The 13,072-nt window shown below is 39.7% G+C and overlaps 2 protein-coding genes across 3 annotated transcripts; both read left to right on the top strand.

Moving 5' to 3' along the window:
- Window positions 1-3,858: 3,858 nt before the first annotated feature.
- Window positions 3,859-7,307, top strand: LOC110051570 (ATP-sensitive inward rectifier potassium channel 8-like). 2 transcript variants are annotated; one of them, XM_020757610.2, is made up of 2 exons: window positions 3,859-4,041; window positions 4,379-7,307. In XM_020757610.2, the coding sequence occupies exon 2, from the start codon at window positions 4,486-4,488 to the stop codon at window positions 5,767-5,769; it is 1,284 nt and encodes a 427-aa protein (XP_020613269.2). In that variant the 5' UTR covers window positions 3,859-4,041; window positions 4,379-4,485; the 3' UTR covers window positions 5,770-7,307. The 2 variants fall into 2 exon arrangements, with proteins under 2 accessions (XP_020613269.2, XP_020613268.2); XM_020757609.2 differs by lacking the exon at window positions 3,859-4,041 and having other exon boundaries at window positions 4,246-7,307.
- Window positions 7,308-7,406: 99 nt separating this feature from the next.
- On the top strand, window positions 7,407-12,041 carry LOC110051571 (ATP-sensitive inward rectifier potassium channel 11-like). The gene is made up of 2 exons (XM_020757611.2): window positions 7,407-8,532; window positions 10,347-12,041. The coding sequence occupies exons 1-2, from the start codon at window positions 8,086-8,088 to the stop codon at window positions 11,094-11,096; spliced, it is 1,197 nt and encodes a 398-aa protein (XP_020613270.2). The 5' UTR covers window positions 7,407-8,085; the 3' UTR covers window positions 11,097-12,041.
- Window positions 12,042-13,072: the final 1,031 nt, after the last annotated feature.

Here is a 13,072-nt window from a genome sequence, read left to right as displayed (position 1 = left end):
TCTATTGGGACAAGATTGGGATCGACCGTTTCAACCGCCACCAGGTTGGGTTGATACGGTTGATGTTTCTCAACCGTTTTAGGTTGAAAAGCGTTAACTCCTGGGAACAGAATAGGGAGCGAACTCGATTGATCTCTCAAGAAAGCGTGATGCGAACCGGCCTTGGTGTATATGTGAGAAACCTTTCACGGCCATTACCACGTGAGGCAAGACGTTTAGTCTATAATTTGCTCAAAAGGGATCGGAGGAAAGTAAAATTGTGGTAAGGTGTTGAATTATCAGTTTTACTGAAAGCTTGCAATGGAGGCTCATGCGGAGGAATAAAAAGAGGTAAATGTCATTTGCATTTGAAAAGACTCCCCGCACTAGCCTTTGCTGCAAGCTTGCCTTGTTCCTGTACGGCTTTCTCCCAGGCCTTCACGGTCAATTGATTTCGATGACGTAACCGAAAACGAACGGCCCGGACCACACGACCCGAAACGATTGGCCACGGCAAAGTATTGAGGCCTATAGCTAGTGACTAGGAAAGTTGCAAGCTAGTTCTGGTTCAATAGCGAGAATACGAATCTGGTCTATTAGAGGCGAACAGTCACCACATTGGTAAACGGTCGTAGTTTCATTTCACCTGCCTGTTTTTACTGCATGCGGTGTGATTCGGAAAATCTTCGTGAGCAAGACGCAACGTATACGTTCATTGCCAGTTGCGCATATAACACTACACTCACCCACTAAGTCAAAAAACTTCGGCGTCAGGCCAGTGGCCCATACATCTTGAGCTTATCCCAGTTACTGTAACATGAAGCGACTGGACGTATTTCTACTCCCTCTTGTATGGGATGCTTGTCCATCACAGGGTTACCCCCAGCATTTGCCGGTACCCATTTATACCCCTGGGTGGACAAAGGTGCTGTAAAGGCTCAGGAACACAACGCAATGTCCCCGGCCCTGAGGGCTCGAACCCGGACCGCTCGATCTGGACTCCCGATCCCGCTTGCTAACTGATTAGGCCACCCCACTTAAGTCCAGACAAGAGGCATTGCTGATATCGAGAGAAACACTAAGAGAGATTTGAAGTTGAAGCTCACTCAGTTCTGGAACCGTTCTTGGATTTTCGTTCGTCCGAGATCCATGAACCAGAACCTTATCAGAATAGTCTTACCTAAGTTAGGAGACGATATTGGTTCAGGCCAGCGGCTGAGAGAACAATTCATAGTAAATGGTTTGAACCCAGGACTATCAGTAGTTCGCATAGTGTGATCGTCCGGGTGAGGGTAGTTCTCAAAAGAACTGTTGTTGGTGACTGACGTTTCGACATACTCCCCTACCCCGGGGGTACTCTACAAGTTTGATACGGGGAAGCCCCGTCCCGATGTCCAACCCATTACCCTTTTGTATACCATTTAGACAGAAAAGGTACCCCGTTCACATTTCTACTTAGCAACACTGTATCTCTTTTCTAAACCCTTGGAATGAAATAATGAACAATTTTACGGGAGAACTTCAAACATTACCGGATACAGCCACAAGGTGCGTCTGTTCGAGATAATTGAATTAAAGGCCCCTTTAAATACCTAAATGATAGATTTCCCTACCCTTTCAAATACCTCAACTTGTGAAATTCCTCCTCTTTTATATATCTGAAACCTGAAAAAAGCTACCCCTTTCAACTGAGCGGAGCCTCCCTGTTTTAGCCATTATTGAGAGTACCCGTGGCCGGTTCACCACTTCACATTGAAGATGACTTCTGCTCAGGTTGTCGAAACGTCAGTCACCAACAACAGTTCTTTTCAGAACTACCCTCACCCGGACGATCACACAATACGAACTACAGAAAAATTCATGTTTAGTACAAATTTGATTTTCTTTTATGATCTGTTCAGGTTTGTTTCTTCCCAAAAAAACAATGGCATTTTCATTTTCCAAAACAATGAGACGAATGCAGAATCGATGATGTAAAACAGTAATTCCTTTGTTTATCGATCTGTTTACGTTGTTAAAGGTCATAAGTAGTTTCTTACATAGATAAATACAGTCCTCAGTTATTGATGGTTCTCAAAGCAAGAGCGAGCAGGTGACAAACCTTTCACAGGTAAGCTCTAACGGGGAGTTTATTTTGTTTCTAGTTTTCTTTTTATGAATGTTCCTAGACCTATTCCTAGTCATTTTTTTTTTTTTTTTTTGCGTCAAAGAACATACAACAACAGTAACTAGCTTTATTTGCATCACCATGAATACATACAGTATTTATGGTCATCGATTATCTTGAACATATAATAAGGTTATGATATAGCAATCAAGTTACATTGGTTTGATTTGAAAGTAGAATACTGCGTAGATCAAAGCAAGATTATCACAAAACAAGGAAGGCATCAGATATGTGATTTTTGGTATCATTCCATTTTCCCTCGTATTTGAAAGTCATACTGTGCTTGCGCTATCACAGTTTTATCTCATGTTGCCACGGTTTTGTAGTTTCCGTCTATCAGAAAGGAATGGTAACAAAGGCCGGGCTAGCGGAAATAACGGCGTAAACAGCCACATTGAGAAAGTTTGTCGTGACAAAAGCGTATAGGAGTACGCAACAATAAATCTTCACCTCTACAAGAATCATCAGCAATGAAGGAGGTGGGGCAACTTGGAAGAAGAAGAATGTCGAAAGGTAATATTACGGCTAATGGTGGTTTACTGTTGCTTAATTAAAATTCAAGGTGTTTCAACGTAATAAAAGAAAACAGCCCAAACACGTGTATTTATGCTTTCTCAATCCTTCTTGCTGAAACACCGTGAACCTCAATAAAGCATTAAACTATTACTACCCATAATGCCAATCGGCATTGAAGCGTCGTTTTTGTTCAAAAACGGCCTTGTCGAAACAGCTAAACTGTGCAGGTTTCGCACCCAATTGACTTCACACCGTCCGAGTTCGTACTCATTATCTTTTCGAGTTCACCATCAGCATCAGTTCACTCTCACATTTATGTTTTTGAGAACAAGAAATTGTCAGTGTAATGGTTTCACTCTCAAGAAAAGGTAGGCGAGTTACCCTATCTGCGTGCTAGGATTACCCTGGCAGGTGGGTTAACTTTTTCCCTGGTAAACACTCCAGCTAGGGTTCACCCGCCTACCTGGGTGAACTTTCTGATTGTTTCCAGATCAAACCCAATGTCAAAACGTAGTACGGGTAATGGTGGCAGTTCTGTTGCTTGATTGGAGCCAGAGCCGTAGCTAGTAACAGAAATGCCTCAGTCATTTTTTTTTTTTGTTCTTGTTTTTTATATATAGTCATCACAAACACTCTAAATACCTTGGAAAAGAGAATTTAACCATGGGCATTACCTAAGTCATAATTTTTTTTTTTTTGAATTGCTGAAAGACCGTGAGCCTCGATCCATCAAACAACGCCAATGTCGCGTACACTTTTACGCTGTTTGCGTAACAACCATTGTCGAAACAGCATGTCATGACATGGAGTGTTACAGAGAGTAAAACTGACAATTCAACACCTTACAACGATTTCATTTTCACTTTTCCACTAAAAGCCTGTTTACAAGGAGGGAGGGTGACCCTAGCAAGCGGGTTAACCCTAGCTGAAGGGCAAAAGATGGCCCGGGTTTACAAGTAAAATTTCACAGGTAGGATAACCCTACACAGTGACTCAAGGAAGTGAGTGCATCGCAGAAAGTGTACTAATAAACAGCTCTTTTGAGAAAGGTCAGTCCTACAAAAGCGCAATAGCGTGTGCGAGAAAAAAAAATGGCACCGCACTTCCACGTGTAGTGTGCAATGTTTATTTTCATGAAGTACGTGACAGAATATTGTTTCCGAAAGTGAAAAAGTCACCTTGGGGCATGCAAATATATGCTAAATTCATGGCTAATGCAAATAGATCACGGCATTCAGTAAAATTCCCAAGGGCTGGAAAATGAGTACACCAACACAATAAACGAAAGAGCATAGCAATGAACAAGCGTTGCAGCGAATATCGCTAAACAAAATTAAACATTGTGTACACTTCTAAGAACGAGGAAACCAATTTGTCAGGTATGATAGGGTAATTGTGGTTTACGCTCGATTGTTCACGTTTTTGCCGCGGTTTTTGAAAGCTTTTTCGCGCCTAGTCTCGAATTTTCACAGTCGAGATTTGATGAAATATAAGTTGAGATTGTGTTGCATACTTTGACGTTTATCTGTTAAAAATTGCATTTTAACGTAGGCTTAAATATTGACCAATAATTCCTCACAGCGGGTCAAGGGCTACAGCTTGGCGACCTTTGTCACATGTTTATATTTTACGACGGGAAGTCAGAAGTGTTTGACGCAGAGTTTTAGAGTTTCGTTACTGCAAGTGGTCGATCATTAAACATGTCATCTTACTCAGACAGGGCTAGCAACCAAGTTAGACGTCACTGGCAAAGGGGAGAGGCGGAACAGAGAGAAATAGAGGATTTTTCAGACTCGAGAGCATCGTCCACGGATTGCTCAAACATGAACGACTCCGGCGGAGACGGTAGCGAAAAGTACGAACTGGAAGAAGTGACTATACAACAGCCAAATGGGAAAAGTGATCCTCGAAGGAACAAACCACGGCAGGCAAGGAGTAAAAAGAATAGAACGAAGCGAGTCCTGTCGACGAAACACGGCAAGCAACGCCGTCTCGTCGGAAAGCACGGAGGTTTGAAAGTAGTGGCATCACAAGTCCCACAAAAACACGGCATGTATATCTCTGATTTGTTTACAACAATGATTGACTCGAAATGGGGATGGATCACTTTGGTATACACTGCCATGTACTGTGGGAGCTGGGTGGGTTTTGGATTTTTGTGGTGGCTTATTACGTACTTTCGCGGAGGCAACGTTTGTGTCGATAATGTTGACTCCTTTACAAGTGCGTTCCTCTTCTCTCTTGAGACGCAAACAACTATTGGCTACGGTGGTCGACAAATCACCCCTAACTGCGCCGAAGCTGTTGTTTTACTCAATGTGCAATCGCTGATCGGGTTCATTATCGGTGCATTTATGTTGGGTTTGATTTTCGCCAAACTTTCTCGTCCACGTAACCGAGCGGAAACGATTCTGTTTTCTCGCAACGCTGTTGTGGCCGTCCGTGACGGCAAAATGTGCCTCATGTTTCGAGTGGGTGACGTTAGAAAGAGTCAGATTTTAGAAGCGGTCGTTCGAGTGTACCTCTTTCGTAAAAGAAAAACTCGGGAAGGAATTGAACTGCCGTTTTATCAACAGAAATTGCCCGTCGGAATAGACTGGTCCTGTGACGAGAACTTGCTGGAAGACAGTACCATCTTTCTGATTCTTCCACTTACCATAGTTCACGTTATCGACGAAAATAGCCCCCTCTACGAAATGCGACCGAAAGACGTGCTTAATTGCGATTTCGAGATCGTCGTAGTTCTAGAAGGAACAGTAGAAGCAACAAGTATGCTTGTTCAAGCGAAAACATCCTATATTGCGGATGAAATCCTGTGGGGCCATGAATTTGTAAGCACTACGGACGAGAGTAAGTGGAGGTCTGGCAGGTACAGGGTAGATTTTTCAGTTTTCGATGACACTCGCCCGGTTTCCACCCCCCGGGTTTCCGCTAAGGACTATTACGAAGGAAAATTGTTTAAAATGAATTCAGAAGCTTCTTTGCCGAGCCTTGGAATGCAAGAAGAGGTCGACGACGATTCAGACTCTGAAGAGCAAAGACCTGCCGATACAGTGTTAAATATTGGGTTTGAAACGAACGGAGGAGACACAATTGCGTATGTTTAACATAAGTTAGGTTGGTATTAGAAACAAGAAAGGTGTGTTGGAATGATAAGGTGTATATATAGCTTGACACGGCGAGCAAATTTTTTTCGCGACCTTGTAAAATGAGTGCTTGGAATATGAAGCACTGTATATGGGTGAGCAGTTTGGTAATTTTGGTATTAACGAGAGCGCCATTTCATTTCAGTTTTAAAAAGTTAAATCACAAGTTAGCTGAAGTGACTTCATTTTCGAACTGATACGCACATGTACTAAATCACGAAGACTGCTAATCGAAATTTCATGGCGGTAAACCGATTGACCTTTTTGTGTTTGTTTTGCACAGCAATTAACAACTCAAACGGCTTATCAAGCTGCGAATATCTACATGGCAATCAAGATCAAAATACTTCTTGTGGTAAATTTGCGTTTCGATTCGAATTAGATAATCATTTTCGAATTTCGATTTTGCGCAATAAAAATTGGTAATCTTTTTGTATCACGATAATCCGCCATACCATCGTTAATTCTGTTTCATCAAATTTCAGATTAAGAATTGACCCTTTGTTTTTCTTGCACCAGCTTGATAAATTCATCGTTTAAATAGCTCTGATCATAGCACGAAGTCGTTTATGATAGTTTTTCATTGTATAAGCGTTAAAACAGGCGAAATTTTTACACATCATAAAACGATATGACACGGAAGTTCTCGCAAGTATGTTTTGAGTGGTGATCAGAAAAGTTGTTGATTATCAGCTGAAACGAAAAATAGTAGAATTTGGCAGATAATTTTATTTTAGCCGTAGTTATATGCTGGGCAAACGAGTTAAAGTTAACAGCCTGCTCACGTTTTCTGGGAAGCGTCCCGCTGTCGTGGAAATTCACGCTAGCGAAAATTAAACTTGATTCTATCCACACGCGCGTATCCAAGCTTTGACGAGGTAAAAATAAATAACTGACATTATTGCTTTTTAGCTAGGTACTGCTAGCTATCATTAATTAGTTTGAAGTCATTCGTAGTGACCTGTTTTAACTTTTGTAGCGATCTAAAACGTTTGCGCTCAATCTTAAACATGGCGACCTTTACAGAAGTTATCTTAGTCAGTAGAGGTTGCGCAACGATGGAGAAACGTCTTCTTGGAAGGTGTGTTTAAATAGGCGTTAATTAAATGAAGCCATTGTAAGTGGCAAGTGAGAAAATGAAACTTGGTGGCTTTTTAGAAAATTTGTAGAATTTTTGCGTCATGCAATATTCTGGGCTCGATTTCCGCCGCTCTCTCGAGTTCGGCCCACTTTCCTCCCCGAGAAGAGACTTCGGGGAAGGAATGCAGGTTTCTTTCATTCCTAAACAGTGGCTGGTATAAATCAAGCCTAGCAATATTCCTATCTCGCATATAAATAACGTAATGAGTGTAAATAATGATATTCAAACAGCAAACCATTTTTCATCGACAAGGTTCTCAGTGAACTTCTAATTTGAGTGATTTATTTTCTTACGTGCACAGAAATATAATTTTAAGATCAGGAATTTGACCTGAAATAAATAAGTTATTTTTGAAGAAGGTCGAGAAATACTTTTTTTTATTTGATTAGTTGTGAACTTTACTACTCTTATGTAGAAAAAAAGCGCTTTCTAGACAATAATGAGCTGTCTAGTCCCTCCTCTTTCGTTTTTCCAACTGACTTTCTACTTGGCTGGCTTGACGAGCTAAGACAATGTCTGCCTTCTGGGAGGCTCTCATTGTGCTCAGGGCAGTGAAGTAAACGGAAGGACAATTCTTTCCTTGTATATGCCAAGGCTAGGTGGTAGGTGGGTTGTTCTACCAGGGCGCTAAGGCCTGGGAACACGAGCTAACACGGGAAGGACATTCGCAGAAACATGGATTTCAGTTTCATCTGAGGTCATTCAGACCATGGGAATTAAGTAGACAATTAGCCTTTGTGCTGATTGCTCTATATTTTGCTGCTACTCCGTGCTGACGAAATCCAACCAGGTCGAAACAGCTGTCCACGGTTGCATCTTAGCTTTCAGTCCGGATTTAGGATCCCTGAAAATGTACTGAGTGACTGCGAAAAATTGTGTAGACAGACTATCAGTAATAAACAAAAATCCCTCCCACACACAATGTTAGTCAAATTGACGATACGAGACAGCTACGAGACAACTGTGCAGCATTTAGCCTTGATTTATCCGAAATGTTAACTTTAAGGCCTCTGCAATTTCGTCTGGCACCCAGGTTTAGCCACGCGACTAGTTCAATGTCTGAGATTGGGTACTAGTTCAGAGAGCGTGACTTCTTCTGTCACAGCCGTCACAGCTCACACAAACATCTCAGAAAAATGGCATCTAACAACTCGAGTTTTGATCGCCATGCCGACACAAGTGATGCCAATGATGCAGAAGAATCGTTCGTTAGAATAGAACCATTCTCTTCTGATAATCTGGTAAGCATGCGATCATCGAAGCGTCAAGGAAATCGAGCACCAATTTCGCTTCATCCGCCATGTTCTTCACCAACTTTCGATCAACACACTCGATTACCTGCTCGCAGTCGTTCCAGGAAGAAACGTTTGGTCGGTAAAAATGGATCTCTTAAAGTGTCAGCCAGGAATGTACCAAGGAAAACGAAGCTGTACTTCGCTGATATATTCACTACAATGATTGATCTTCACTGGCCATGGGTGATCTTGATATTTTGTGGTTCGTATGTGCTGTCCTGGATTCTGTTTGGTTTGATATGGTGGCTTCTTATTGCGGTGCGAGGACCGTCTGTTTGTGCTACGGAGGTAAATTAAAAGAAAAACTTACTTTCAATTCCTCTAATATGTGTGCTCATAATCTGAATGTAATACTTACATACTGGCACTTACATACATATATGATTTATTGAAGGTGGCTAACCACAGTGTAGGAGTCCAACTTCTCCTTTTGAAAAATGTACCAAAATGTTTTTGCTTTCTTAAATTACTGTTTGCTAAGTCTTCCACCATTGTATGTGATACTTGAACAATTTAATTGTCAATGAATAGCCAAAATGAACGACTGGGAACTTGCAGGTTTAATGACGTTTTTCTCAAAATCTACCCGTCTGATTAAACATTTATGCAGAGTGAAAACAAAACAAAAAAATCTCTAAATTAAACACATTTTTCATGAGCTAAGAAAATGTGAAATTTTGCCTATTTCAAAAATAGCTCAAAATCTGTTTTAAAGATTTTTTTTAAAATTTTGGCTCAAAACACGATTCTGCCCTGCAAATCAAATGTGAAAATTTCATCATGGGTGTTACAATAGGTTTTCGAGCAATCATGGATCAAAGACTGGTTTTTACAACCTTGCGCAGGAATTGAACTGCGCATGTCTTTTATCTAAAGTGCATGCTTATGTGATGCCATCTATCACTCATGAGAAAGCAGGTTAGAGAAAATTAGAACTCTTGTACCGCATGTGTATCAACCATTTTTGGCATATTTTTTTGGTCCTAGGCTTAGAGACTTGCTTCAAAGCAGTTTGAAATTATCCCTTTTTGTACCAAAGTGATTTAAAGTAATTCAAGTGCTGAAGTTTTTTTTGTTTCTTCTTAAGGTTACTTCCGTTATTTTTGCATGCACAACTAATACTGACATCTGGAAGGCAATTGTAGCATGTGCTACAGAGTCTCTGAAAAACTGTAGTGAGCCACCTCAAAGCAGGTTACAAAGAATAGGCAAGTCAAAAGTCCTGATGGAAACCTGCTCTAACTATACTTATGAATATGATTTACAATGAATGAACTAGGGATAAAAAATTTTAAAAATTAAAAGTATATGACTGTGATATATGACATGAGAAGGGAGCTTGGGGAAAAGGGCCACTGGAAGGACACTGATAAAAAGTGTCTGGAGAAATTGTTGGAAAGTTTCAGCCTCCTCCATAAGCTTTTTGCACGACAGTGATCCCTGCTGCACTGTATGTTTGGGTTGGATGAGAAAGGGAAAGTTAATTTATTCAAAAGTATCAAGTAGTATACTGTACCATATATTGGTTTTGTTGGCCTAATACTCTAAATGGTTCGGATGATGTGTACTAAGGGCATCTGCAGTCGAGTGTCAAGTGATACTCTTGATCGACCCTCAGTCGACCTCTCGACCAACAATTGATGGACATATTGATCGATACTCAGCTAACACTCAATCAATGTCTCGATCAACATGCGATTGACAGTTGGTTGATAGTCAAAAGAGTTGATAGTCAAAAGAGTGTCAACCGACACTCATATGTATTGATAACACTCAATGGCATGTCTACAAAAATAAGTTGATTCTCAACCTAGATGTCAATGAAGTGTCGATCAAGTGTCAACTGAGGTTTCGATGGAGTATCGATCGAGTGTTGATAGGGGGTATCGATCAAGGGTATTGATCCACTCACAACCACTGATGCCTTTAGTACACATAATCCAATGGTTCTAGGATAAGTTATTTCTAGCTAATGGCAGCAATGATAGATAAATTAAACTATGGGTAAGGTTCAACTACAGTCACACTAAACTAAACTGCAGCTTAATCTGCATGCATGTGATAGGTGTAGTAATAATGATATTTATGATCTTTTTCTCTAGGTTTACGATTGGGTATCTGCTTTTCTTTTTTCAATCGAAACGGAGCAAACAATTGGCTATGGAAGCAGATCAATAACAAGCAAATGTCCTGAAGCTGCAATCGTATTGCAAGTGCAATCTCTAGTTGGATTAATTTTAGATGCATTCATGCTTGGTTTGACTTTTGCTAAGTTGTCTCAGCCTCGAGAACGCATGAAGACTGTGATGTTCTCAGAGTATGCAGTCATAGCTCCAAGAGATGGCAAAATGTGTCTGATGTTTAGAGTGGGAGATGTTCGGAAGAGTCAAATTGTCGATGCATCCATCAGGATGCAGCTTTTCAGGAAGTGGACAACCGCAGAAGGAAGGGAAGTCCCTTTCTATCAGGAAGATCTCAAAGTGTGCTACGATTGGCGGAACCCTGACAATGACTTCAGAAATCAGCTCTTTCTTCTGCTACCTATGGTGATAATGCATGTGATTGATGAAAATAGCCCATTTTATGGACTGACACCTGATGAACTTAAAAAATCAGACTATGAAGTTGTTGTAGTTTTGGATGGGATTGTTGAACACACAGGAATGAACACTCAGCCTAAGACATCCTATACTGCTGATGAGATCATATGGGGTTACGACTTTGTGGATGTGATTGACAGAAAGTTTCTTGAGAACGGCAAATATTTTGTGGATTTTTCAAAGTTCAATGAGATCTGTAATGTCGAGGTGCCATTGTGCTCTCCAAAAGAATTTTACGAGACACAGCATTAAATAACTTATAATAAGATCAGAGTTACAAGGACATGTATTCCACAGCTGACAAGATATACAGCTTATGTATCAAAACTGAGAGTGGAGGCTTGATGAAATAAAGTTTAAAAAATAGTGCACATGTTTGTGTAGATTCAGACATGAAACTAAAGTCAGGAGAAAAGTGTACCAGTATATTTGACAACTGGGAGCTGGTCACATTGAACAATTAGACTACAAGCCTGAGTTTTGAGTTGCCTACCACTCATCAAAAGCAATTTGCGAAGTATTTACTAATTAAAAGAAGTTACATGTGTTTACATAAACAGTTTAAAACCTGATTTGAACTAGCAAGCTCAACATTCCAATACTAGTTCATCTTTCATTCTTTTAGCATCAGATGGCAGTGTAAAGAAAAGGTCAGGAGAAAATTGTATAAACTAAAGAAGCCATTTACATAAACAGTTTAAAACTTGATTTGAACAACTTAGCAAGCTCAACATTTTAATACCAGTTAATCTTTCATCCTTTTAGCATCAGACAGTGGTGTAAATTCACCACCAGAAATTTTACATAATTGTCAATTTTTATAATATTTATTAAATTACATTCTTTGCTTTGACAAAGAGGACAACTTGTTATCCTTAGCAATATTTAATGAACTTAATTTTTAAATTGTTTCAAATTGAATTTTTTATTATCATTTTATTTTTTCAATTTTTAAATGGTTTAAATATTTTAAAATAACTAACTACCTCATTGTGATATATTACAGTAACTGTAGAGATACTTTTATACACATATGATTTTAATTCTATAAATGCACAGTGAATTCCACTTAGATGAGGTAATATATTCTTTGTAAACAGAGGTGTAGTGCATAATTTGCACAACTTTTAACTGTAATAAGATTGATTGCTTTTAGCAAATATGATTGATAAACAATAAACATCATATGACTCATCAGCAATCATTTGACATTTAACAGATCATTGCAAAACTTTTGCACCCGGAGTTCAACACAGCTGCAATGACTGATAGCCATTTAGATCATGCTTATATAATTAACTGTGTACATGGTCTTTGTTTGAAAATGGCTTTTCACTGGTTCAAAGAAAATTTAAAATAAATCAAATAATATAAAATAATAAAAGGAAATGTGACGGGTATCATAAGTTGAATCTCCTTGTGCCAAGGAAGAGAGAGGTAAAGGTCATGTTCTTGAGAAGGAGTAGGCCTTGGCTGTAGCTGAAACCAACTTGTAAAAAACGCAAACAGTCAGCTGCTGGCTAGCTTGTGTAGGAAGTTGCTACATATAAGCAGTTTTGGGCTATCGTAACTCTGATATCCCATTAAAAGTTGGCCCCACCTCCGTCCCATCTTAGAAGGCATTCTTGTCTCCAGTGCTACTCCTTTTAAAATGTTGACAAAAAACGGGGGCTCTGGGAACAAGAATGCTCAAAAGAACACTTAGCGTGCCATGGTGGAAAGCTACCCCTGTGCCATAGTGTCTCAATTTATTGGCATACTAAATATGATGATGTTGATGACAAAGTCATTTTTGTCTGGAACATTACATTTGAAACCCCTGAACACTTGTTACAAACATTTTAAAACAATTTTTCCAAATTTGCCTCTAGATGGGTGTGAAATTCAAATAATGTACACAGTGGTAGTATTAACAGCCATGGCGCCTAATGATTGTTTACAGTCGGAAAATGATTGTGAATACAGATTTATCTTACCTATGTATGAATGATACTTTGTAAAAGCTGTAAAGACACGTACAGATTATTGATAGTTAACTACTTGTGAGAAGCCCGGGGGGGGGGGGGGGGGAATTACTCCATTATATGGGCTTAATATAGGTATGTGTGGCCCCAAAGGGTATGGTTTTTCAGCTGTTTTGGTCATAAATAGGGAATCGATTTTGGCCATTTTGGTTGTAAATAGGGTATGGTTTTTGGACTCTCATCTTAAATTGGGTATGTATTTTG

This window comes from Orbicella faveolata, unplaced genomic scaffold, assembly GCF_042242905.1.
Source record: "Orbicella faveolata isolate gen_17 unplaced genomic scaffold, um_ofav_v1 contig_2, whole genome shotgun sequence".
Lineage (NCBI taxonomy): Eukaryota > Metazoa > Cnidaria > Anthozoa > Scleractinia > Merulinidae > Orbicella > Orbicella faveolata.
This window is presented reverse-complemented; position numbering and strand designations above follow the sequence as displayed.

Coding starts and splice junctions, on each gene's coding strand:
- LOC110051570 (XM_020757609.2), top strand. CDS start 4,363: ATGTCATCTTACTCAGACAGGGCTAGCAACCAAGTTAGACGTCACTGG.
- LOC110051571 (XM_020757611.2), top strand. CDS start 8,086: ATGGCATCTAACAACTCGAGTTTTGATCGCCATGCCGACACAAGTGAT. Junction 8,533..10,346: donor CGTCTGTTTGTGCTACGGAG/GTAAATTAAAAG, acceptor CTTTTTCTCTAG/GTTTACGATTGGGTATCTGC.